The sequence below is a fragment of the Podarcis muralis genome, chromosome 5 (genome assembly GCF_964188315.1).
Source record: "Podarcis muralis chromosome 5, rPodMur119.hap1.1, whole genome shotgun sequence".
Lineage (NCBI taxonomy): Eukaryota > Metazoa > Chordata > Lepidosauria > Squamata > Lacertidae > Podarcis > Podarcis muralis.
Genome location: NC_135659.1, coordinates 12,155,710 through 12,181,037, shown reverse-complemented (window position 1 = coordinate 12,181,037; position 25,328 = coordinate 12,155,710). Strand labels below are relative to the sequence as shown.

At 47.5% G+C, this 25,328-nt stretch overlaps 1 protein-coding gene across 1 annotated transcript in view; it reads right to left on the bottom strand.

Annotated features, from left to right (window-relative positions):
• Nucleotides 1-1,520: 1,520 nt before the first annotated feature.
• The window catches only part of ADCY10 (adenylate cyclase 10), a 74,201-nt gene continuing 50,393 nt past the window's right edge, over nt 1,521-25,328 (bottom strand). The window contains exons 21-31 of the mRNA XM_077928106.1: nt 22,106-22,337; nt 19,771-19,878; nt 16,834-17,009; nt 14,761-14,920; nt 11,784-11,988; nt 11,609-11,705; nt 8,470-8,585; nt 6,873-6,990; nt 4,362-4,557; nt 3,305-3,493; nt 1,521-1,917 (exon numbers count right to left, since the gene is read on the bottom strand). Of these exons, the coding sequence (XP_077784232.1) occupies nt 1,723-1,917; nt 3,305-3,493; nt 4,362-4,557; nt 6,873-6,990; nt 8,470-8,585; nt 11,609-11,705; nt 11,784-11,988; nt 14,761-14,920; nt 16,834-17,009; nt 19,771-19,878; nt 22,106-22,337 (1,792 nt within the window). The 3' untranslated portion in view covers nt 1,521-1,722. The remainder of the gene's footprint in view (nt 1,918-3,304; nt 3,494-4,361; nt 4,558-6,872; nt 6,991-8,469; nt 8,586-11,608; nt 11,706-11,783; nt 11,989-14,760; nt 14,921-16,833; nt 17,010-19,770; nt 19,879-22,105; nt 22,338-25,328) is intronic.

Sequence of the window (25,328 nt, the reverse complement as noted above, 5' to 3'; positions counted from 1 at the left end):
CCCAAAGTCGCCAAGTGAGCTTCATGGCCGATCAAGGATTTGAGCCCTGGTTTCCCCAAGTTCCTGTCCAACACACTGTGCACCACACTATGCTGACTCCCTGTCTATTTACCTTGGGAAAATATTCCAAAACAAGGCTAGATTTGAGATGCTACAGCCACAGGGTGTCACTGTTGTATTTTTTCAGTGTCTATCCACTTGGCATTTGGGATGACAAGCAAACTAATGCCAGTGTACTGGAAGAAGCAAAGATCCCCAGTGCTGAAGCAATGATTCTTCAACATCAACTTCTTTGGACTGGTCATGTTGTGTGGATGCCCGGTTACCATCTTCCAAAGAAACTACTCTATTCTGAACTTAAAAATGGAAAGTGTAATGCTGGTGGTCAACAAAAGAGGTTCAAATACTCTCTCAGGGCAAATCTTAAAAAATGTAGTATAAACACCGACAACTGGGAAACACTGACCTGCGAGCGCTCCAGTTGGAGAACAGCCTTTACCAAAGGTGTCATGGGCTTTGAAGACACTCAAACTCAGGACAAAAAGGACAAATGTGCTAAGAGGAAGGCACACTTGGCAAATCCTCACCGTGATCAACTCCCGCCCAGAAACCTATGTCCCCACTGTGGAAGGATGTGTGGATCCAGAATTGGCCTCCACAGTCACTTACAGACTCGTTGTTAAGACCATGTTCATGGAAGATGATCTTACTCAGCTACGAGTGATCGCCAAAGAATCCACTCAGAGCCAGTTCGTCTTGGGGGAATCTCTACGACTTCTTCTGGTCCCACTCCAATATAAGATTTGGAGCCACAGGGAACAACACCCTGTTGCGTATGTCTTGTCAGGAGGCAGTTGGAGGATGGATGGCGGCGAACAAATTAAGGTTGAATCCTGACAAGACAGAAGTACTTTTCTTGGGGGACAGGGTGTGGGGGACTCCCTGATCCTGAATGGGGTAACTGTGTCCCTGAAAGACCAGGTGCACAGCCTGGGAGTCATTTTGGACTCACAGTTGTCCATGGAGGTGCAGGTCCATTCTGTGTCCAGGGCAGCTGTCTACCAGCTCCATCTGGTATGCAGGCTGATACCCTGCCTGCCCGCAGACTGTCTCGCAAGAGTGGTACATGCTTTGGTTATCTTCTGCTTGGACTACTGAAATGCGCTCTATGTGGGGCTACCTTTGAAGGTGACCCAGAAACTACAATTATTCCAGAATGCGGCAGCTAGACTGGTGACTATGAGCGGCTGCCGGGACCATATAACACCGGTCCTGAAACTTACATTGGCTTCCAGTACAATTCTGAGCACAATGTAGATTAGGCTGAGAGGGGGTGAAGTGTTGGTGCTGACTTTTAAAGCCCTAAATGGGCCTCGGCCCTGTATACCTGAAAAAATCTACAGGACTGGAAAAAAAGGAATCTGAACAATCAGTTTGTTCAGAAGCACCCTCAGCCAAGGGCAAGCAGTGCATGTAGGTTTTGTGTCTTGTGGAATGAAAGCATGAAAATATGCTTAAATAGATATCACCGTCTCATTTCAAAGCTTTACTGAAATCCACATTGAAGAAGCTGAATTTCAGTGTTCTGTTGCAAGGTTTTATGGGATGCTATCTATTTGAAAAGATAAAGTGACGAGGAAATGGGACGGACAGGCTAAATATTAGAGTTTAGCAAAGGAAGAAAGGATTTGCTGAAGAGAGTTGGTGCACTTCAGAATTCTCTCAGCTTATCTCAACCTCACTCACTGAGTCTGGGAATGGATTGTCTATGTCCAGCTCGGGCACATTCAGCAGATACTTGTTTTTATGGAAGGCTCCCATGTCTTTCTCTCCCATTCCTACTTCCCATATGGGAAAATCAGGAGCCGTCTTTAACCAGTAGTCTTCCATGGGACATTTTCCAGTGAACCACCACTCCTAGGAGAAATAAGGAAACAGGAACTGCTCAGAAAGTTACCTGAGGGAGTCCGTTTGGAATAGAGAGAGAGAGAGGAGCGGAGAGGAATCCATTCATCTTTTGCCTGCTACTATCTCTATCTATCATGGGCTGCACCCTAGAATCGTGACACAGTTGTGAAAGAGTCACTTTTTGGCCAGCACACCACTCTGCTTGGTGGGAATTGACAAGGAACATAGCCAGTGCTATGTTCACCTTCCCAACAAAGGTCCGTATAGTTAAAGCCATGGTTTTCCCAGTAGTGATGTATGGAAGTGAGAGCTGGACCATAAAGAAGGCTGATCGCCAAAGAATTGATGCTTTTGAATTATGGTGCTGGAGGAGACTCTTGAGAGTCCCATGGACTGCAAGAAGATCAAACGCACCCATTCTTAAGGAAATCAGCCCTGAGTGCTCACTGGAAGGACAGATCCTGAAGCTGAGGCTCCAGTACTTTGGCCACCTCATGAGAAGAGAAGACTCCCTGGAGAAGACACTGATGCTGGGAAAGATGGAGGGCACAAGGAGAAGGGGGCGACAGAGGACGAGATGGTTGGATAGTGTTCTCGAAGCTACAAACATGAGCCTGACCAAACTGCGGGAGGTAGTGGAGGACAGAGGTGCCTGGCGTGCTCTGGTCCATGGGGTCACGAAGAGTCGGACACGACTAAACGACTAAACAACAACAACAAAATAGCCAGTGCTATTTTTCCAGGGAAAGAGGTGACAGAACTCACCATGAACTCCTTCCTTGCTGGGACTGAGTTCTGGCTGAAAAAAAGGTTCTGAGCATACCACATGGAAAAGAGCAGGCTGCACAAGATATGAAGCCACTCTGATGTTTAACCATGTGCAATTGAGGTTTTTTTTTAAGTTGTTGCCTTTTTATTAATACAGATCAGTCAAAATTCCACGCCAGCCATGCCATTCTGTATCTAGTCGTCTCCCAGGAATATTGGTCCAATCTCAGGCTTGTCCCATTTATATCTATATCCCCTATTTCATTTACTCCCAATCTGTTACGTAGCACCATGTTATTCTTGGGCATCACTAATAATAATAATAATAATAATAATAATAATAATAATAATAATAATATTTATATCCTGCCCATCTGGCTGGCTTTCCGGCCACTTTGGGCGGCTTACAACATGTCTAAAAATATAATGAAAACATTCTTAAAAACGTCCCTAAACAGGGCTGCCTTCAGATGTCTTCTAAAAGTCAGATAGTTGTTTGTTTCCTTGACATCTGAAGGAAGGGCATTCCACAGGGAAGGCGGCACTACCGAGAAGGCCCTCTGCCTGGTCCATCGTCCATTGTCCCTGGAGAAATATTTTTTACTGACTGGCGATCTCAAGACTTTACCTTGGTAATTTCTAGCCAGGATTGCTCCAGATGGTTTCCATACAACTCGCTGTCCGCGAATGCCTTCTCAAGGAAGCTTTGGCTGTTTTCATCCTGCCCAAGCATGAGTTGGACGTAGGCCTTCATATGGTAAACCCTGGAATAGTAGACGGGGCTTGTGGAGCACTGTGTAATTGCTTGTTCCAAATTCTAATGGGAGCAATAGGAGAATCATACCAGGCAGAGTCAGAAGGACGACGAGGTTGAATAGGAGAAGAAGGTTGGGAAGCAAAGACAAAACACGACTTCTCCCTTTTTAGTTCGCACAAGACAGGGAGCCAAACTGCTGTCCAAACTGTGGCTTGCGATGAAGCCCTCACCTCACTAAAGACAAACTGTAGCCAAGGTTTGTTCTTGGCTGCAGCTCAGGGTTAGCGAGCAGATAGCGTAACCGCAGGTCACAGCTCAGGCAATAAACCTCAGCTTTCCTCAGTATGGTGAGGAGCAAAAAGACCCAAGGAGAAGCAATATAGCCCATCTCAGAATCAGCTGTTTGGTGGCCATTATCTTGTATTTAATGCCTTGCAAAAGTGTGGTCTCAAGAGGCTAAGGGAGACAATACATGCTGTGACTCCTATACTGTAAAGGTAAAGGGACCCCTGACCATTAGGTCCAGTCGTGACCGGCTCTGGGGTTGCGCCGCTCATCTCGCTTTATTGGCCGAGGGAGCCAGCGTTTGTCCGCAGACAGCTTCCGGGTCATGTGTCCAGCATGACTAAGCCACTTCTTGCGAACCAGAGCAGCACACGGAAATGCTGTTTACCTTCCTGCTGGAGTGGTACCTATTTATCTACTTACACTTTGTGCTTTCAGACTGCTAGGTTGGCAGGAGCTGGGACCGAACAACAGGAGCTCACCCCGTCGCAGGGATTCAAACCGCCGACCTTCTGATCGGCAAGTCCTAGGCTCTGTGGTTTAACCCACAGCGTCACCCGTGTCCCTTGGCGTACTGTAGGGGACTCTTAATTTCAGTACTTAAGACAGAGGAAATTTCCAGAGCCCACCTCCAAGCCCTTACTTTTGTGATCTTGTTGCGCATCTCACGAGCCTTCCCAGGACTTTCCTCGATATATTTTCTCAGCAGCAGAGCCTCACACTCCACAAACTTGCAGAATCCATGGTTAGCATAAAGCGAAGCGCTCGTTCTCCTCACCAACCTTCTTGCCTGTTCAAACAGTTCCATAAAGTCATCCCACTCTTGAAGTCTGCCACACCTGTAAGACGGAGCGGTGTCAGTTACAGGTCAAGAGGAGAGTCCTCTTTCTAAAACTATAGACTCTAAGCTCCAACTTCCAGCACGAAAGGACAATAGATCTAAAATGATGTCAGAGGCAGATTTAGGGCAACGTGACCAGATTCCCCACAAAGGGTTCAGGGGCCAAGTGGACGCCTTTCCGCCATCTTCCCAAAGGCCAGTAAGCACTTGTTTTGGGAAGGGGGCTACAGCGCGAGGGTGCTGACATGTCCTAGAATCCTCCCTCCTGCTTCCCAAAGTCCGGTGTGTGCCTGCCCAGCTTAGGGAAGGAGCTGGGAGGGCTCTAAGACCTTCCTAGAGCCGCTGCGCCTCCTACCCAAAGCTGGGCAGGCCTACTTACTGTACTTTGGGGAGGCAGTGGATAGGGGGCACGTCAGATTTTGGCCTTGCAAAGGGTGCCCTATTACCAAGGTCCACCCTTGATGCTGTGATATTTCTAAGGTTGCAAGCGCCTTGCATTATCTTAAAATAATAATAAATAAATAAATAAATAAATAAATAAATAAATAATAATACCCCGCCCATCTGGCTGGGTTTCCCCAACCACTCTGGGCAGCTTCCAACAAAACACTAAAATACAGTAACCTATTAAACATTAAAAGCTTCCCTAAACAGGGCTGCCTTCAGATGTCTTCTAAAAGTTTGGTAGTTATTTTTCTCTTTGACATCTGATGGGAGGGCATTCCACAGGGCAGGTGCCACTACCGAGAAGGCCCTCTGCCTGGTTCCCTGTAACTTGGCTTCTCGCAGCGAGGGAACCGCCAGAAGGCCCTCAGCGCTGGACCTCAGTGTCCGGGCAGAATGATGGAGGTGGAGATGCTCCTTCAGGTATACTGGACCAAGGCCATTTAGGGCTTTAAAGGTCAGCACCAACACTTTGAATTGTGCTCGGAAACATACTAGGAGCCAGTGTAGGTATTTCAAGACCGGTGTTATATGATCTCGGCGGCTGCTCCCAGTCACCAGTCTAGTTGCCGCATTCTGGATTAGTTGTAGTTTCCGGGTCACCTTCAAAGGTAGCCCCACATAGAGCGCATTGCAGTAGTCCAAGCGGGAGATAACTAGAGCATGCACCACTCTGGCAAGACAGTCTGCAGGCAGGTAGGGTCTCAGCCTGTGTACCAGATGGAGCTGGTAGGCAGCCACCCTGGACACGGAATTGACCTGTGCCTCCATGGACAGCTGTGAGTCCAAAATGACTCCCAGGCTGCGCACCTGGTCCTTCAGGGGCACAGTTACCCCATTCAGGACCAGGGAGTCCTCTACACCCGCCCATCTCCTGTCCCCCCAAAACAGTACTTCTGTCTTGTCAAGATTCAACCTCAATTTGTTAGCCGCCATCCATCCTCCAACCGCCTCCAGACACTCACACAGAACCTTCACCGCCTTCACTGGTTCTGATTTGAAAGAGAGGTAGAGCTGTGCAACCGAAAAGCGCAACCTCAAACACTGCCCCTCCAAACAGAGTTGCAAATAAACATAGTACTGTATTGCCCCTAGAATAAATGGCTAAAACGTGGAAATTAGTGTGTTGCTGAAATATTTTTCGGCCTTTTTCGCCCACAACATTTTGTTTCTTTCTAAGAAACAAGGCAAGTATTGCAGGGACGCCATCTATGGGGCAGCCCCCCCCCCCAATTCTTTCTCTCTCTCTCTAATTTTTATTAGATTTTCTGTTATGCAATTTAAAAAATTTGTTTTACATCCTTAAAATATCAATGACTTCCCTTCTTCTCTTTCCATGGTATTTTGCATATCATAAATCCCTGCATATTTTACATAAACTATACCATTCAGTATTTTGTTATTGCATCCATCAAAACTTATTTACACTGTTGAATTTATCTTAATGCTGCCAACGTTTTCAAGTGTACACAGTTTCCTCCCATATATTCAGTAAACCTTTTCCAATCTTCTCTAAACGTATGTTCTTCTTGTTCTCTTATTCTATATGTTAGGTCCACAAGCTGCGGATATTCCATCAATTAAACTTGCCATTCTTCTTTGCTCATTTTCCATTTTGGGGCTAACAAAACATGGGCCACAGTAGTAGCATACATAAATAAGCTTTTCTGACACCTGGGAATTTCAGTCCGAATTATCCCCAACAAAAAGGACTCTAGTTTTTTTTTTTGAGGGGGGCGTTGAAAAGTACTTTTAAACATTTTTTTTCAATTCATTGTGGATTATCTCCCAATACTCTTTTACCCTTTTACAAGTCCACCACATGCAGTCTTAAGATTGAGATGAGTAACACCGAGTGCTAAACTTTACCAAATCGCCAGAGAAGAATACAGGCCAAGCATGATGCTGTTTTGAGACATAAGGATGCAGTTCATTTGCTGGTTCAAAACAAAGTCCAGGCAGAAGTCAAAGGACTTAAATGAAAAACCTGCAAAAGGAAAGACACCTGTAAACAGGCAGCCTGCCTCTGATCTCACAGGGAACGAAATAAATGTATGCAGTGCTTTTTCTAAGGGGTACGCAGGGGTAGGCATATCCCTAAACATTCTGTGAATTTAAGTTTGGCCTCATTGAGGGGCAGTATTTCAATATGAGTAGGAAAATGAGAGTACCCCCTAATGATTTTTTTATATAGAAAAAAAAGCATTGAACGTATGGATTTCAATTCTGAAATTACATCCTCTGCATTGGAGAGCCTGTGTGGTGTAGTGGTTCAGAACGGTGGACTCGTAATCTGGTGAACCGGGTTAAATTCCCCGCTCCTCCACTTGCAGCTGCTGGGTGACCTTGGGCCAGTCACACTTCTCTGAAGTCTCTCAGCCCCACTCACCTCACAGAGTGTTTGTTGTGGGGGAGGAAGGGAAAAGGAGATTGTGAGCCGCTTTGAGACTCCTCAGGGTAGTGATAAAGCGGGATATCAAATCCAAACTCTTCTTCCTCTTCATTTATGGAGTTCCACTGTGAAATTCAGTTGGGACATTCCAAGTATTCCCCAATGCAGAGAGCCGGCCCGCCCATGAGGCAGGGTCATGCACCCGCCTCAGGCAGCAGAAGTCCAAGAGGCGGCACTCTGTCTACCCCACTGCTTTCGTAGTCTCGAGGGAGGAGTTGCCTACAGAAAACACTTTTCCAACTTGAAAACATGCCCTTTGGTAGAAACCTCATCTTTCTTTTCCTTTAACCAACTCCTTACCAGCCTTAACAGCTGTACATTTTGAGACCCATGCTTTCCAGTTACAGTGGTACCTCGGGTTACAGACGCTTCAGGTTACAGACGCTTCAGGTTACAGACTCCGCTAACCCAGAAATATTACCTCAGGTTAAGAACTTTTCTTCAGAATGAGAACAGAAATCACGCAGTGGCAGCGGGAGACCCCATTAGTTAAAGTGGTGCTTCAGGTTAAGAACAATTTCAGGTTAAGAATGGACCTCCAGAATGAATAAGTACTTAACCCGAGGTCCCACTGTACTTGCTTCTCTTCTTTGGCATTCCTCTCTGTTTTCTTCTTCTCAGGATGCCTTGAGAATACCATATTTTTCGCTCTATAAGACGCACTTTTTTCCTCCTAAAAGGTAAGGGGAAATGTGAATGCGTCTTATGAAGCGAATGGCACTGCGCAGAGAGGGAGAGCTGCGCAATGCCCATTCAGCGAAGCGGGAGGAGGAACAGAAGGGACTTCGTAGCACCAGATCCCTCTTGCTGTTCTGGCTTCTGGGATTCAGAATAATTTTTTCTTGTTTTCCTCCTCCCAAACCTAGGTGCGCCTTATGGTCTGGTGCGTCTTATGGAGCAAAAAATGTGGTATTTTGCTACAAGGTGTACTATCGATGTTTCCATAGCTGCTTGTTTCTCAGAGGTCACACGCAGTGCTATTTTTCTAGAAAAAGAGGTGCGCACAGTTCTTACCAGCATAAAGCATGAGATCGAGACAGCCGGTCACAAAGCAGGCCTGCCCAATGACATTATCATCTCGCATGGATAAGTCCTCCAGCCAGCTCAGCACATACACAGAGTCCTGGTATCTAGAGAGAAGAACAAGGGAGTGGGGTGGGAATCTCTCCAGGCAATTCTGGTAAGGTACTGCAGTTCTTCCCAAGGCTGGCTTGGTTTGTTGTCAAAACTGTTAGAATTCCTGCTCCATGATTGCAGTCATGGGATTTTTGTATATCGCATGATGGTACAGTGGTACCTCGGGTTACAGACGCTTCAGGTTACAGACTCCACTAACCCAGAAAATAGTACCTTGGGTTAAGAACTTTGCTTCAGGATGAGAACAGAAATCGTGCTCCAGCGGCGCGGCGGCAGCAGGAGGCCCCATTAGCTAAAGTGGTGCTTCAGTTTAAGAACCGTTTCAGGTTAAGAACGGACCTCCAGAACAAATTAAGTACTTAACCTGAGTACCACTGTATATGTTTTGACTCCACAGAGTGGGAAGTGACGGAGACAGGATGTTTGTGTTCCTGTGTTCCGTGAAGTGGGACTATTGTCCTTTGTTCTTTTTCTCTTTGCTGTCTGATGCTAGAAAGAGAGGGAGCCATGTTGCAGTACTCCGTGTATGTTTATATGTAAATAAAGTAGATTAGCCAAAATGCTGAGAGGCTGAGGTCTGTTACACAACTGTGCAAACTCTGCATCTCTAAGTGTGCCGGTGTCGGTTGGCATCGGTCGCTGTGATGTTCGGGCTGAAGAAAGCTTTTGAAGCTCCCGAACGATTGACCAGGAGGGAGGGAACATGCCAGTTGGGCATGTGTCTCTGCCAGGGTCCTACTCGAGTGTAGACTGAACTCCTGACAGGAACATGGTGGGTGGGCATTTTTCTGACCATCATACTAGGCAGCCGCTGACTTATCATAGCTGTGCACTTCATGTAGGCTTTCCAAACTGTTTGTTGCCCAAAGCACTTTTTTTGTGAGAATGCAAAAGCTGTGCTGTCCTCCTCACAAGAAATAGCATGTGAGGGGCTTAAAGGTGACTTGAACCCAGTGCTGGCTTTACGTATAAGCTAAACAAGCTATAGCTTAGGGCCCCATTCTCTTGGGGGGGGGGACAAAAAATAAAGAAAAAACCCCCACTAGATGTACATTTCCAAAATATAAGCTAAAAAACGAATAAAATAAATAAAATAAAACCTACATACAGCAATAGTGTTTTGTGTTGTGTAGGCTCCTATGATGTAAGTAATGGGGGCCCCCTGCTAGCCTGCTCCCTAAAATATCACTGGTTTGCTCATTTCTATATACAGTGGTACCTTGGTTCTCAAACTTAATCCTATTTGTTACGTGCAAATGGCTTTAGATACCTATTAGGTCCATAAATTACAGTGGTACCTCGTGTTACGGATGGGATCCGTTCCGGAGGCCCGTCCGTAATGTGAAATGCCCACAACTCAAAGTGCTGCATCTGTGCAGGCACACAGTGTGATTTGGCACTTCTGTGCATGCGCGGAGCATGATTTAGTGCTTCTGTGCATGTGCAATCGGCGAAACCCAGAAGTAACCTGTTCCGGTACTTCCGGGTTGCCGCGGGACGAAACGTGAAAAGACGCAACATGAAGCGGACACAACACGAAGTATGACTGTACCATATAACATATATTCAACACAAAATACAGCGACAATTTGTTGTTGACAAAGGACAGCTGGACATATAAAGGGCCCCATTACCTTCAGTAGCTTAGGGCCTCATCAAACCTAAATCCGGCCCTGCTTGAACCTCAAGGATGAAAGCACACTGAGTTGTATCTACACTACAAACTGGTGTCAACATGGGGCTTGAAAGATCTGTGCGTAACATCCACCCGTAGTATTGTTGCTACAGGAAACATAGGTGTCTCTCACCAGATAATGTCAGTGTATCCCACTGTAATTCATGTTTCTGCATAAAGTGTACAGCTACTTTTTTAGGGTTAAGAAAGTCAGGCAGCCTACTGGGCATTGTGATTGGGCTTGATTCCTTCTCATCTTAGGGGAGGAGGGTCATTCTATGAGACAGAAACTTTAAAACTGCTGTTTTAGTGTATGGGCAATCTATCTGGAAGATCAATTGTACTTTGAGGAGTTCGTGATCTTCCTGCCTCTGTTCCTTCAGTTCTTTGATGGCATGAGGAACAGCCTTTAATGCCCTTATCGGTTGGAAGGAAGTAATAGTGCTGGGTACTGTTAAGTTGTGGGTGAACATATCAGACGATGCAGCGATTCTTCAGACAGCTCTTGTTTATTCACAGGCCAGAACAGAACTGAACTGAAGGGTTCAGCCAACCTGCTTATATAGAGCTCCACTAGAATGCAACAGTAACCATTTTCTGTAAGTATCCAAACACTGAACATCACTTTCGATCCCTTATTTGCATATGTGGACCTGAGTGAAAACTATCTACAGTATCCCCCTGCTGGCCCAGGGTGAGACTTTAGTACATAACAGGTACCTTCTTTGATGTTGGACATTGTTTTGAGAAAGTGAGGCATTGGGAGCGGGTAGCTAATGAATAATCTGCATGTAACCAGTAATGAATGATCTGCACGTAGCCAGTCGGGCAAGCTACACAAGCTAGCTAGCTATAAATTGGATGGTTGGGCAGAGTTTTTAGAGAGAAGCTCATGCATGGCGGCCATGTAAACTGAGGCTACCTGGGGGAGTCACTTCACTGCTTCTTGAGAGCTTCCAAATGGCAGATTGGAGTGCTTACTTGGTTTTCGAACAGCTTAGTTCTCGAACGTTTTGGCTCTCGAACGCCACAAACCTGGAAGTGAGTGCTCCAGTTTGCAAACCATTTTTGGAAGCCAAACATCCAACGGGGCTTCTGATTGGCTGCAGGAGCTTCAGATGCCACGCTTTGGTTTTGAACGTTTTGGAAGTCGAATGGACTTCCGGAACGGATTCCGTTTGACTTCCAAGGTACGACTGTATATTGCTTGCTGTTTAGAATAAAATCTTTAATCTTCTCGCTCACTTGTGTTTTATATTACTTCTGAGTCTCATTTTAAAAGAACCACATTCATTTGGCAAGACATTTAGTCAACAATGGGAGATGCACGAAGCAAAGTACCTTGTCCTGAGAAAAAGAGCGTTGAAAAGGTCGTTGAGAACAATGCAGTCGAGTTTGGGCTTCTTCAGTTGCACACACAGCTCATGTGCCCGGTAACCTGAAAAGAAAGCAATGCATAAAATTGCCACTCTTTCGATCCCAAAAGTCGTATTTGGGAGCCGGCCAGCTGACTTACCAAGCTGGACAGCTAAAGGCAAGTTCCCCAAGCAGAGCTTCATGTAGGCTAGTGACGATGCCAGCTTAGCTATGATTAAGAGCTCTTCTCCAACAACTCGAAGGTGCGCGCTACGTTGGATAGCCATTAACTCATATTTCATCCATTCATGCTGGTAGCCCATCAGCTGACAACAGAGTGAGAATTCCATGTAGGAGGAGATTATCTATGACGATACAAACAATAAGACAAGTGAACTTTGTCACCTATTGAGAGCTCTCAATCAGACAGCACTCAAAATGTATTTAAGGAAGCATCTTGATAGATCAGAAGCCCTCTGAATTGATGCTGTTCTTCCCTTGACCCTTTCCATTTTTTATTTTTATTTTTTATTTTTATTATTAAAATAATTCAACATTAATACATACATGTTACGAATATACAAACATACAAACATACATTTCATACAATCCTTAAGAACATTCATACATACCCAATCCCACAAATACTTCATTTTCCCACCACCATCCCTCACCCCTCACCCCACCCTTGTGATAAACTTCCAGTCTACTCAATTGCAATTTCTTTCCACTTCTATTACTTTCTTTCACATACTTTTAAACCAATTTTCTGCTTCTTTTTCTGTTACACATTGTTATCCATCTTATTTAGTATTTCCGTATTTATAACGGAACTTGTTTATTCTAATAAAGGTAAAGGTAAAGGTACCCCTGCCCGTACGGGCCAGTCGTGTCCGACTCTGGGGTTGTGCGCCCATCTCACTTAAGAGGCTGGGGGCCAGCGCTGTCCGGAGACACTTCCGGGTCACGTGGCCAGCGTGACAAGCTGCATCTGGCGAGCCAGCACAGCACACGGAAACGCTGTTTACCTTCCCGCTAGTAAGCAGTCCCTATTTATCTACTTGCACCCGGGGGTGCTTTCGAACTGCTAGGTTGGCAGGCACTGGGACCGAACGATGGGAGCTCACCCCGCCGCGGGGATTCGAACCGCCGACCATGCGATCGGCAAGTCCTAGGCGCTGAGGTTTTACCCACAGCGCCACCCGCGTCCCCTAAACTTCCAATCTACTCAATTGCAATTTCTTTCTGCTTCTATTACTTTCTTTCACATACTTTTAAACCAATTTTCTGCTTCTTTTTCTGTTACACATTGTTATCCATCTTATTTAGTATTTCCGTATTTATAACAGAACTTGTTTATTCTAATAGGAGTTCTGATTTTCCGATATAATTTTGCAAGTATCCTTTAAACACCTTCCAGTCCTTGTCTATCTTCTCTTTTGAGATCCTTCCAATTTCTCCCATTGTTTTGGATATATTGTAATACTCCAATAATTTGGCAAGCCACTCTGTTTCTGTTGGTATAATACCACTTTTCCAATTTTTTGCAATCAATAGCCTTGCGGCTACTGCTGCATGTAAATATAATGTCTTGTCTTCTTCCTTTAGACTTCCTGGTACTAGGGGAATAGGACCCTTTTCATTCTGACTTCCACCCCAGTGAGAGGGCCAAGGGGGGAGTCAGTGACTCTGGTGGGTGGGTAACATTTGTCTGGAGATGACCCAAGTTTAGGGTCCTGTGCACACTCAGCCCAGGAAGAATAAAGGGCCAGTGACAAAACATGAACCTCAGGGAGCTCCTGAGGTGCACTAATGCAAACACATACACACATGCTTCTGGTGGCTGGGCAGCTGGTACGCCTTCCTTGACTTGTTCTCTGAGCTTGACTGTTGGTAAGGTAAAGGACCCCTGGACGGTTAAGTCCAGTCAAAGGCAACTATGGGGTTGTGGCGCTCATCTCGCTTTCAGGCTGAGGGAGCCGGCGTTTGTCCACAGACAGCTTTCCAGGTCATGTGGCCAGGAGGACTAAACCTTCTGGCACAACAGGAGACCATGACAGAAACCAGAGCGCACAGAAACGCCGTCTACCTTCCCACCGCAGCGGTACCTATTTATCTACTTGCACTGGCGTGCTTTCGAACTGCTAGGTTGGCAGGAGCTGGGACAGAGCAATGGGAGCTTACCCCGTCAAGGGGATTCGAACCGCTGACCTTCTGATCAGCAAGCCCAAGAGGCTCAGTGGTTTAGCGCCAGCCGTGCCAGGACTGTTGGAGCAATGGATGGCAACATCTACACTCCATAATCCTGTACCCTCGTCTGACGGTGTAGCACAGACCCCCTCTCCCCATCTTCCAGCTCTGGCACAAAAACCCATAAATCTCTACCCCCTTCCCCCGCATCACCCTCCTGCCCCCCTCCAGCTAATCCTGCCACTCCTCAGAGCCCTGCTATTCCCTGACATTTAGAGGTGATAAGCCTACTTCTGAATGATGTGGTCAGTGTGACCTTTTGCTTTGCTTTTGGAGAAATATAGAGCTAGGTGTGTCCTTTTTTGGGGTCTCTAATTGTCACTGTGGGTTAAACCACAGAGCCTAGGGCTTGCCAATCAGAAGGTTGGCGGTTCGAATCCCCGCAACGGGGTGAGCTCCCATTGCTCGGTCCCTGCTCCTGCCAACCTAGCAGTTCGAAAGCATGTCAAAGTTCAAGTAGATAAATAGGTAGCACTCTGACGGGAAGGTAAACGGTGTTTCTGTGCGCTGCTCTGGTTTTCCAGAAGCGGCTTAGTCATGCTGGCCACATGACCCGGAAGCTGTACGCCGGCTCCCTCGGCCAATAAAGTGAGATGAGCGCTGCAACCCCAGAGTTGGTCATGAGTGGACCTAATGGTCAGGGGTCCCTTTACCTTTACCTAATTGTCCAGGAGGCTTTCCCCTCTTTTAGACAGCTTAGATTTCACTATGATGGTCCTTACTTCCATATCAACTAGGTTAGATCATTGCAATGCCATCTAAAGAGAGTAGCCAACGAAGATGATTTGGGAGATGCAGTCGGTGCCAAGTGCTGCTGCACACCTCACGGGCAAATTTTCCCGTGAAGGAGCAGCCGGCAAAAAGTCGGGAGCAAAAGCTTTCTGTACCTGGGACTCGTCTTGAGATTCCTCTGCGCAGTTCACATTCATGAGAGCTGCTAAGCGGGAGAACTTTTTGCTGCTGCTGGCAAGATCCAGGCTGAAGAGCTGCCACAGCAGGGAAAGGCAGTGCCCTTGCTGGTACAGAAAAGCTAGTTTCTTCTCCCTGCTATAAAAGATACCATAGGAGTGCAGGGGATCAGAAAGCCTCAGGCTACCCGCTCTCCTCACAATCCCCCTTCCTATCTTTCAGATAATCCAGGAAGTTCCAATTTACTGGTTCAATAAGTCCGCTTACCTCTTTTGGTCGCAGGGCGGCAGAGGCTCACCTGGGACCCCAACGAGAGAGGCATGGCCTCAGTGCCCCTTCTGGATGGTTACCAGACATCCCCATTTCCTGGGGACAGTCCCCGGATTTACAAATCAGCCCCCATACAAAATCCATTGAAGTTGAAAAGTGTCCCTGGATTCACTGGAAAAAACCTGGTAACCTTACTCCACCACCTATCAGGAGACGGATCCTAGCCTGCACCCCACTTTGGCGAATGGGGATGCAGGCTCGGACATGGGCTGTGCCAGGGGGTGGAAATGTGGAGCAGGAAGGCTTTCCGTGGGTCCGCCCCCTTGCCATTTAAATAGCCCTCACCCAGGGCCCTGCCTACTTTCCTTCATCAGGTTCCTTGCCCGCCCACCCTCGGTTTAAGCTGTTAGTCAAGGACTTTGCTGTGGCTACAGCGGTCGCCATTTTATGGGGCCGGGTAGGAATTTGTCTGATCGCCGAAGAATTGATCGCCGAAGAATTGATATTTTTGAATTATGGTGCTGGAGGAGACTCTTGAGAGTCCCATGGACTGCAAGAAGGTCAAACCTATCCATTCTGAAGGAAATCAGCCCTGAGTGCTCACTGGAAGGACAGATCGTGAAGCTGAGGCTCCAAGACTTTGGCCACCTCGTGAGAAGAGAAGACTCCCTAGAAAAGACCCTGATGTTGGGAAAGATCACACAAGGAGAAGGGGACGACAGAGGACGAGATGGCTGGATAATGTTCTCGAAGCTACGAACATGAGTTTGACCAGACAGTGGAAGACAGAAGTGCCTGGCGTGCTCTGGTCCATGGGGTCATGAAGAGTCGGACACGACTAAACAACAACAACAACAGGAATTTGTCCACTGGGCTAATTGGCTCTGACCCAGTGGTTTTGCCTACCTCATAGCAACCGTCACAACTGATTGGGCATTGGGGTAATCCTTTGTTTTGGATGGAGGGGATATTGTAATCTCCGCCTACCCCTCCAAACGCTGGAGTATCCCGTTAAAGGGATCCGGGGGGAGTGGACATGTCCACCTGCCCAGGCGGGGCCAGGGCCAAAGGCACTCCCCAGACGGCAGTCCATCTGGGGTCACCCTATTTGATATAAGTCTTAGGAACCCCCACCTGGATTGACCTATGCGTCATAGCTGATGGGACAGGTTGGAGTTACAAGGCTGCAAGCTGACCTGTCTTGCACCAGGTGATGTGGGAGCACAAACATAGGTGCAGATGCAGAGAAAAACGTACAGTGGTACCTCTGGTTGCTGATGGGATCTGTTCCGGAGTTCCCAGAGGAACCATTTCTGCACATGCGCGCAGCATGGTAGAGCGCTTCTGCGCATGCATGTGCGGTGAAACACTTCCAGGTTTGCCGCTTTTGCAACCCAAAGTTTACGTTACCCGAGGGTAGCATAATCCGAGGAGCTACTGTATTTCTCATCCTCTCTAAGAAGATGAGGAACAATTGTCCATCCTATGCACAGTGACTGGGATAAAATCCAACCCAACACCTTACTCTAAGGTAGTATATTATGAGAAAAGTTTATGGCCCAAACAGCAGTTGAGCAGAACAATATGCTGCCTAGAGGGGGACAGAGTTGGAACAATTCCTCAACTTGAGAAGCTTCCTACTAGAGGCTTTACAGGCACCCAACTGTAGGTTACTTGAGATCTTGTGGTGGACCTGTTGATCCACAACACCCCTTTCAGTTCTATAACTCAGCAGCACATCCACTCCACCTTCTAAAAACAATTTGCCAGAATCACCATACCCACTGGACATTTGCCAAGGAACCTGCTTCTTCTGATGAGACAAGTGTTTGGAAGTTTCCACCATGGACTTGAAAAAGACTCCTATAATGGTCATTGGGAAGCTTCTCTTCAATAAACGCAAAGCCTTCTTCACCAGTTTTTTTGCCAAATTGATTTGACCCATGTTGTAAGAGACCTACAGAGACGTGAGGGAGACAACAATGCAATGGTTATTGGCGAGTTCTTTGGTATCACCTGATAACTTCGCTTCTCGCAGTGAGGTAATCAGCAGTAGGCCATCGGAGCTGGACCTCAGTGTCCGGGCTAAACAATGTGGGTGGGGATGCTTCTTCAGGTATACTGGGCTGAGGCCATTTAGGGCTTTAAAGGTCAGCACCAGCACTCTGAACTGTGCTCGGAAACGTACTGGGAGCCAATGTAGGTCTTTCAGGACCAATGTTATATAGTCCTGGTGGTTGCTCCCAGTCACCTGTCTAGCTGCCACATTCTGGATTAGTTGTAGTTTCCGGATCACCTTCAAAGGTAGCCCCACGTAGAGGACGTTGCAGTAGTCCAAGCGGGAGATAACCAGAGCATGCACCACTCTGGCAAGACAGTCTGTGGGCAGGTAGGGTCTCAGCCAGCGTACCAGATGGAGCTGATAGACAGCTGCCCTGGACACAGAATTGACCTGCCCCTCCATGGACAGCTATGAGTCCAAAATGACTCCCAGGCTGTGCACCTGGTCTTTCCTGGACATGGTTACCCTGTTCAGGACCAGGGAGTCCCCCACCCCCACCTACCCCCTATCCCCCAAAAACAGAACTTCTGTCTTGTCAGGATTCAACCTCAATCTGATAGCTGCTATCCATCCTCCAGCCGCCTCCAGACACTCACACAGGACCTTGACCGCCTTCACAGGCCTCCCCCTGAATCCCGGACACCTTGTTTAACGCATGGACCTACAAGAGAGCCTCTTGGGCACATCTTTTTGTGGGGGTGGGTTGATATGGGGCAAGGAGTATTGCATTTGTGCAGCAAGACTCCAATGGAGATAATGCTTGCCCATGATCATCCATGTTGCCACGCAGCGATTGGGAGTATGTGCCTACAAGAGGGGCTGCTGCAAGAAGCAGTGTAAAGTTGCTCATAAAAGTGAACACCACTACTTAATGTTTGCAAAGAAAATCGTGGGGTGTGCACCAGCTCTGCTCACCACACAGCAGCAACGACTTCTGTAGGAACTATTGTAGCCAGTTTTCCCAGAAGGGGTGAGAAAAAGAAGGAACTTACTCAAGGGGTGGGAGATGAAGGTTATCCCAGTGTGGAATGCCCAAGAGATGGGTTACCCTAAACCACACCATGAGGGGATAGATTAGTTGGTGGAGCACAAGACTCTTAATCTCTGGGTCGTGGGTTCGATCCCTGCATTGGACGAAATATTCTTGCACTGCAGAGAGTTGGACTAGATGATCCTCATGGCCCCAGAGCCGTCTTTCCCATAGGGCTTAGTGGTTCGTTGCGCCAGGGCGCTGGCCTTTCAGGGGCGCCCCAGTGAGTGGGGGAGCTGCGCACCTTGCCGGTGGCCTCCCCTTTCCCTACACGCCCAACCATATGGCTGGCAGGTGTGCAGCTTGCCTCCCAAGCCTCCGCGGGAGGAGAGCGATCCCTGCAGAGGCTTAGGATGGAAGCTGCACCCCGCCAACTACATGGCTGGTGGGCTGGTGTGCAGCTTCCTTCCCAAGCCTCCCTCCCTCCCTCACCCCACACCCCCAGTCTTCCCTCTGTGAAAGTAGCATTTATTACTACTCGGGAGGAAGTGGCGGCAGCAGCAAGATTTGGGGGCGCTAGGCAGATCTTTGCACCCTGGCACATTTGGGGGCGCTAGGCAGATCTTTGCACCCTGGCACCACATATGCTAAAGACGGCCCTGCATGGCCCCTTGCAACACTACAATTCTATGATTCTATTATCTGATTTTGCCATTGCAGGGTCATTTTCCTGCCTCCATGTGAATTAGTGGCTCCATTAGTTCCTATGGGGGGTAGAGAAACAGCTTGTGGGAGGAGCAAAAAGGTTAAGTGTGCATGCACACGAAAGCTCATACCAAGAACTAACTTAGTTGGTCTTTAAGGTGCTACTGGAAGGAATTTTTTTTGTTTCAAAAAGGTTAAGACACCCTCGCCGGTCATCCACAGGGCGGTGGCTTTCTGCCCATACTGTCCAGTATTAACCAATTTGAATTGAGAAGGTTGCTATTTTGAAAACCCTTCACTGCTTAATGAATAGTAATTTCCATTTTAACAAATAACTTAGAGTGGAATTCGCATCTCGGCCTGCAGAAGACTTCTGACAGAGCAGCTGGGTAGGAAATGATGGGTGGATTTAAAAATAGAAATGTGGGGAAAGGGGTCATACTTGAGAAGAAAGGGAAGCCCCATAGCTCTAGCCCTCAGGCCATCTCTGTGGGCATGTGTGCACCAAGTGATAAGGTGCACATTGTTAGTTCTGCATGCAGACCAACCATTAAAAACTAATAGAATAGAATTCAGGGTGTGTTTGTGCATGTGTGTAAGATCTATTAAAGCCATAGAAATAAATGCAATTTAGAAAGCACAGCGTCAGCCCCTTCATTAAAAGCAGTCAGCTCCCAAAAGACTGTTGGAAGAAGGAGGTCTTCACCGACTGATTATGCAACAACAAGGAAGGAACAAGTCGAGCATCTCTAGGGAGGGAGTTCAAGAGTCTGGGAGTAGCCACCGAGAGGCCCCCCACCCCAGGGTGCTTGTGAGGGTGGCAGGGCCAAGAGACAGGTCTCCCCTGAAGATCTCAAAGCCCAGGGAGGTTCCTATGAAGGAATACAGTCTTCCAGAAAGCTTGGACCCAATCCATGTAGGGCTTCGTACTTTGAAATCTCCACCCTCCCCGTATCAACCAAATCCAGCAGGTCCTCTTACCTCTCCCTTGAGGCTGTGCAATACTGACTCCTCAAACAAGCTAATGTTTCTTTGCTTGGGACTCACAGATTTCAACATGAGCTCTGCTGTGTTCAGATATGTAAAAGCCTCAAAGAAGGAAAACACAGAACGGAATATTTAGTTCCTTGATCCATTTACTCCCATCCCTTGCCCATATTCCGCTGCATCTGGGGTTGAGCTCAGCACGCACACTCTCCATTCATCAGAGGGGTACGGGGAGACGGGCGAGGGGACAAGATTTCCTCTTTGCCTTTCTGACAACTCTGCTCACTCCTCTAAGTGCCACGGCATTGTGGGACAGCAGAAGCTTCACTGGAGCCCCAAAGAGGGAACTGGAACTTCAGGGCCCTTCCTGATAGGCGGTGGGAGCATAAGCCCCCGTCGCCTATCGGAAACCAGATCCTAGCCTGCATCCTGCTTTGGCGAATGGGGCTGCAGGCTGAGATTTGGGCTGTGCCAGGGGGCAGAGCCAATGGAGCGAGTGGGCTTCCCTCGGGTCTGCCCCTTGCCCATTTAAGCAGCCTACACCTGGGGCACTACCTGTTTGTTCCTTCGCCAGGTTCCCCCACCAACCCACCCACCCTCGGTTTAAGCTGATAGTCAATGATTCTGCTGTGGTTACAGCCATTGCCACTTTATAGGGCCGGGTAGGAATTTGCCCACTGAGCTAATTGGCTTTGACCTGGTGGTTTTGCCTACCTCATAGCAATTGTCACAACTGATTGGGCATTGGGGCAATCCTTTGTTTTGGATGGAGGGGTGGTTGTAGTCTCTGCCTGCCCCTCCAAATGCTGGGGTATCCCGTTACAGGGATCTGGGGGGAGTGGCCATGTCCACGTGCCCTGGGGGGGGGGCCCAGGGCCAAAGGCACTCCCCCAGACGGCAGTCCCTGCAGGGGTCACCCTACTGGATGTAAGTCTTAGGAACCCCCGCCTGGATTGACCACGGTGAGCGGGCCAGAAGTACTGTATTTTTCGCTCCATAAGACGCACCTGACCATAAGACCCACCTAGTTTTTAGAGGAGGAAAACAAGAAAAAAAAATATTCTGAACGAAACAGTGGATGTATGATTTTTGTGGTTCATCCTGTGGCCACAGACATGATATGTGATTTGACGGTGAGTTTCTCTCCTCATTGCTTGCTTTAGTATTCCTGTTTTCCCCCCTTTGCAAGTTCGCTGTCTTTACCTCACCCCTCCCGGGCAGCCTCCTTTATCGCCAGAGTCCTTTATCTCCCTCCCGATCACTTGCTGATCAGCTGCTCAGCGGCTTTGTTTCAACACCCCCTCCCCTCTTTCTGGGAAAAAAAAGAGCACGGTCTCCTTTTTGCCCCTGGGCAATTTGGCTCCAGGGACCACACATTCGCTCCATAAGATGCACAGACATTTCCTCCTCCTTTTTAGGAGGACAAAAGTGTGTCTTATGGAGCGAAAAATACGGTATTTAGATTGCCCCATGCCCATGCCAAACCTCTTTCATCTGTATCCAATAATGTTGTGGCCTGTTCTGACCCAAAACCAGTCTTATTGGACTCTTATTTATATGGGTTGGGCTATGGGGAGCCCAGTGCCTGGTCCTACAAAGCTTGAATAGTTGCCCAAGCCCAAGCCATTTTTGTCCATTGACAAAACTGACCCTCTCACCCACTCAGCCAACAGAAGAGAGGGAGCAAACTCACCGAGCAGGGGAAACTGCCCTGCAGTAGGGTAAAATTAAACTGGCAACGGTTCTGTTCCCCACGTGGAACTACAAATAAGAGTACAAACTTCTACCATACACAGTTTTGCCCTACCACTATCCTGCAGCTTGGACTTTGACAAAACTTGACACATGCAATGTTGTGCGTTTAGAGTAGCCTCTGACTGTGGAGAGGGACGCGGGTGGCGCTGTGGGTAAAAGCCTCAGCGCCTAGGGCTTGCCGATCGAAAGGTCGGCGGTTCGAATCCCTGCGGCGGGGTGCGCTCCCGTTGCTCGGTCCCAGCGCCTGGCAACCTAGCAGTTCGAAAGCACCCCCAGGTGCAAGTAGATAAATAGGGACCGCTTACTGGCGGGAAGGTAAACGGCGTTTCCGTGTGCTGCGCTGGCTCGCCAGATGCAGCTTTGTCACACTGGCCACGTGACCCGGAAGTGTCTCCGGACAGCGCTGGCCCCCGGCCTCTTGAGTGAGATGGGCGCACAACCCCAGAGTCTGTCAAGACTGGCCCGTACGGGCAGGGGTACCTTTACCTTTACCTTTTACCTGACTGTGGAGAAGGAGAGAGGGATGAAGGACATGGGCAGCTGGAGCGGGGAAGATTGAGTAGGTCTTACTCACCATATAATTGTTGGAAAGGTGGACATAACCACATGCAGACTCCAACAAGTAATAAAGGGCCCGAGGGGTATCTTCCACAGCCACGCAGTGTTGAGACAAAGGGATGATGATGTACTCCACAATCGCTTCACATTCACAGGAGCTCAGGTTCTTGATTCTTTTCTTGCCCTTCTCAGTAAGCATGATGATCTCATCCATCCTCTCTAAAAACTTCATTTCTATATCTTCCGCTCTGACCAAATGGGGACAGTGGGGGGGGGGGGCGAAATCTCAGCAACTTCTAACGTATGCTTGGCTCCTCAACCCAGGACAGAAAGACTTAAGGCTTGTCCACCCTTACCTTTGCTCCGCATTTCTGATACAGTGGTACCTCGGCTTAAGTACTTAATTCGTTCCGGAGGTCTGTTCTTAACCTGAAACTGTTCTTGACCTGAAGCACCACTTTAGCTAATGGGACCTCCTGCTGCTGCTGCGCCGCCGGAGCACGATTTCTGTTCTCATCCTGAAGCAAAGTTCTTAACCCGAGGTACTATTTCTGGGTTAGTGGAGTCTGTAACCTGAAGCGTATGTAACCTGAAGCGTATGTAACCTGAGGTACCACTGTATTTAGAATATACTGGAGCCCATTACGTTTGTTTAAAAAAGGACTACCTAGAGCAGGCATATCCAGAGTCTGTTTCGGGGGCCTAATCCAGCCCGCTGGTCGGTTTAATCTGGCCCCTTTGGCAGTTTATTTCCTGGGGTAAAATCCTAAAAAAAAAAAAACCTCCATAACTTCAATCCTAAAACAAAAAACCCCACAACTTCAAACCTAAAAGAAGTTCAACAACCCCAATCTTAAAAAAAAGTTCAAAAACTTTGCGGTAAAATCTTAAAACAGCTCAACAACTTCAATCCTTAAAAAGAGGTCCACAACCTTGGCTGGCCCTTTGGTCGGCCCTCACAGCCCTTCACTTCATCAAATCTGGCCCTCTTTGAAAAAAGTTTGGACACCACTGATCTAAGGTATCTAACTGCTGGAGATGCAATAATGCTTCTCTAAAATGTATGTCTTTTGATTGTCCTATACGGAAAGATTTTTGGCAGAAGGTAACTGAAACCATCAATGGAAGCGTACGGAACAACCTTACCTTTACAGAGCAAAATATCCTTTTGAATTATATGCACATGGAAGCTTACAAAAGGACAATGTGTGTGGACTCTCTGTGCCCTTATCACCGGCAAAAAGACTGATACTGGTGAGTTGGAAAAATAAAAGTGCAGCTCCCCTTCTACGATTGGATTGAAGACTTATACAAACCCTCAACATATGAACAACTTGCATATAAAGGCAGACTTGCCAAGGACACATTCAATGGTATTTGGAATCCACTTGTCATCGACACGACAGAAAATCGTGAAGAGTAGCCGGAGCTAGAAAGCAGGCAGGCAGAGGAAGGACAGGAGACTGACAGATTTCTCAGGCAGCGAGAGACAGGGGGCGAATGCCTCCCCTTTCTGAAGCTGTTAGGAATGTTGCTTATCAGCAGAGCGAAAGCGGGCTGGATGAGAGCCAGCTCTCTGAACCTGTCAGTCCCAAAACTAGGTGAATGGAAAGGGTCAAAGACAGAAGGAAAACCAATAAACGTAAGGGGGGAAAGTTCAGGATATTCTGCAGTAGCCGGAAGTATTCTTCAGAAGACTCAACTTGATTGTGATTTATGGACGCTCTGAGAGAGAGCGGCCAGAGGCTAATTGCTTGTATGCAATAAATCTTCTGTAAATTACCGCTTGCATGTTGTTTTCTCAAGCCGGCAGCTGGCCAGCTCCTGACACCACTCTTACAAATACTGTAATAGGTTGAAATCTGGTGCAGTACAATAACAACTTTGTAAAGTATACAGTTTTTTGGGGGGCAGTTTCCCCTGCCCCTTTTATTTTCCCTTCTACACAGGTGCTGTTCACCCCCTCTTTTATTTATGTCTCATGATGTCTAGTTGTACTTTTTGAACTTTTTGAAAATTAAATAAATAAATACAACCTTTGCTCCTCATTTCTAGGCACAAGTCCAGGTTTTTCAGGTCCAGGTCCGAGACTCCTTTTTATTTTTATTTTTTGCCCCAATGCTTTCCCCATGAAAATCAGCTCTTTACGACTGAATTGGAGCAAATAGCAATCGGCGGAAAATCCGAGTTGCTGTTTTCTCCAGTTAAAAGAATCTCGTGAAAATTCATCAGCCTTCATGCGCAAATTTCTCCTAATCAACATTCTTATTTGCGCTTTTGCCTAATATATACATTTCTGTATGGTATTTGCACTAATATAGCCAGCTCCTTCAACCGTTCCTCATAAGGCTTAGTTTCCAGACCCGTGATCATCTTAACAGCCCTCCTCTGTAAACATCCCAGCCTGTCAACGTCCTTCTTAAACTGTGATGCCCAGAATTGGACACAGGACTCCCAAGTGTGGTCTGACCAAGGCAGAAGAGCACTATTACTTCCCTTGACCTGGGCACTAGACTTCTGTTAACGCAGCCTAGAATAGCATTAGCTTTTTTGCGGCTGCATCACACTGTTGACTTATTTTAAGCTTGCGGTCCACCAAGACCCCTAGATCCTTTTCGCATGTACCGCTAGTAAGCCAGGTGTCCCCCATCCTATATTTGTGCATCTGGTTCTTCCTGTCTTAAGTTCAGAGCTTGACATTTGTCCCTACTGAAATTCGTTGTGGCTCAGTTCTCTAGTCCAAGGGTAGGCAATCTAAGGCCCGGGGGCTGGATCCGGCCCAATTGCCTTCTCAATCCGGTCCGGAAATCAGTGTGTTTTTACATGGGTCGAATGTGTCCTTTTATTTAAAATGCATCTCTGGGTTATTTGTGGGGCCTGCCTGGTGTTTTTACATGAGTACAATGTGTTCTTTTATTTAAAATGCATCTCTGGGTTATTTGTGGGGCATAGGAATCCGTTCATATTTCCCCCCACCGAAATATAGTCCGGCCCACCACCAGTGTCTGAGGGACAGTGGCTGAAAAAGGTTGCTGACCCCTGCTCTAGTCTGTTAAAGTCCTTTTGAATCCCGATTCTGTTTTTTGCGCCATTAGCTACCCCTCCCAGTTGGGTGTCATCTGCAAATTCGATGACCGTCCCCACAATTCCTTCATCCAAGTCATTTATAAAGGCGTTGAAAAAACAAGGGGCCCAGGACAAAACCCTGTGACACCCCAATCCAGACAACTGCTTTGGAG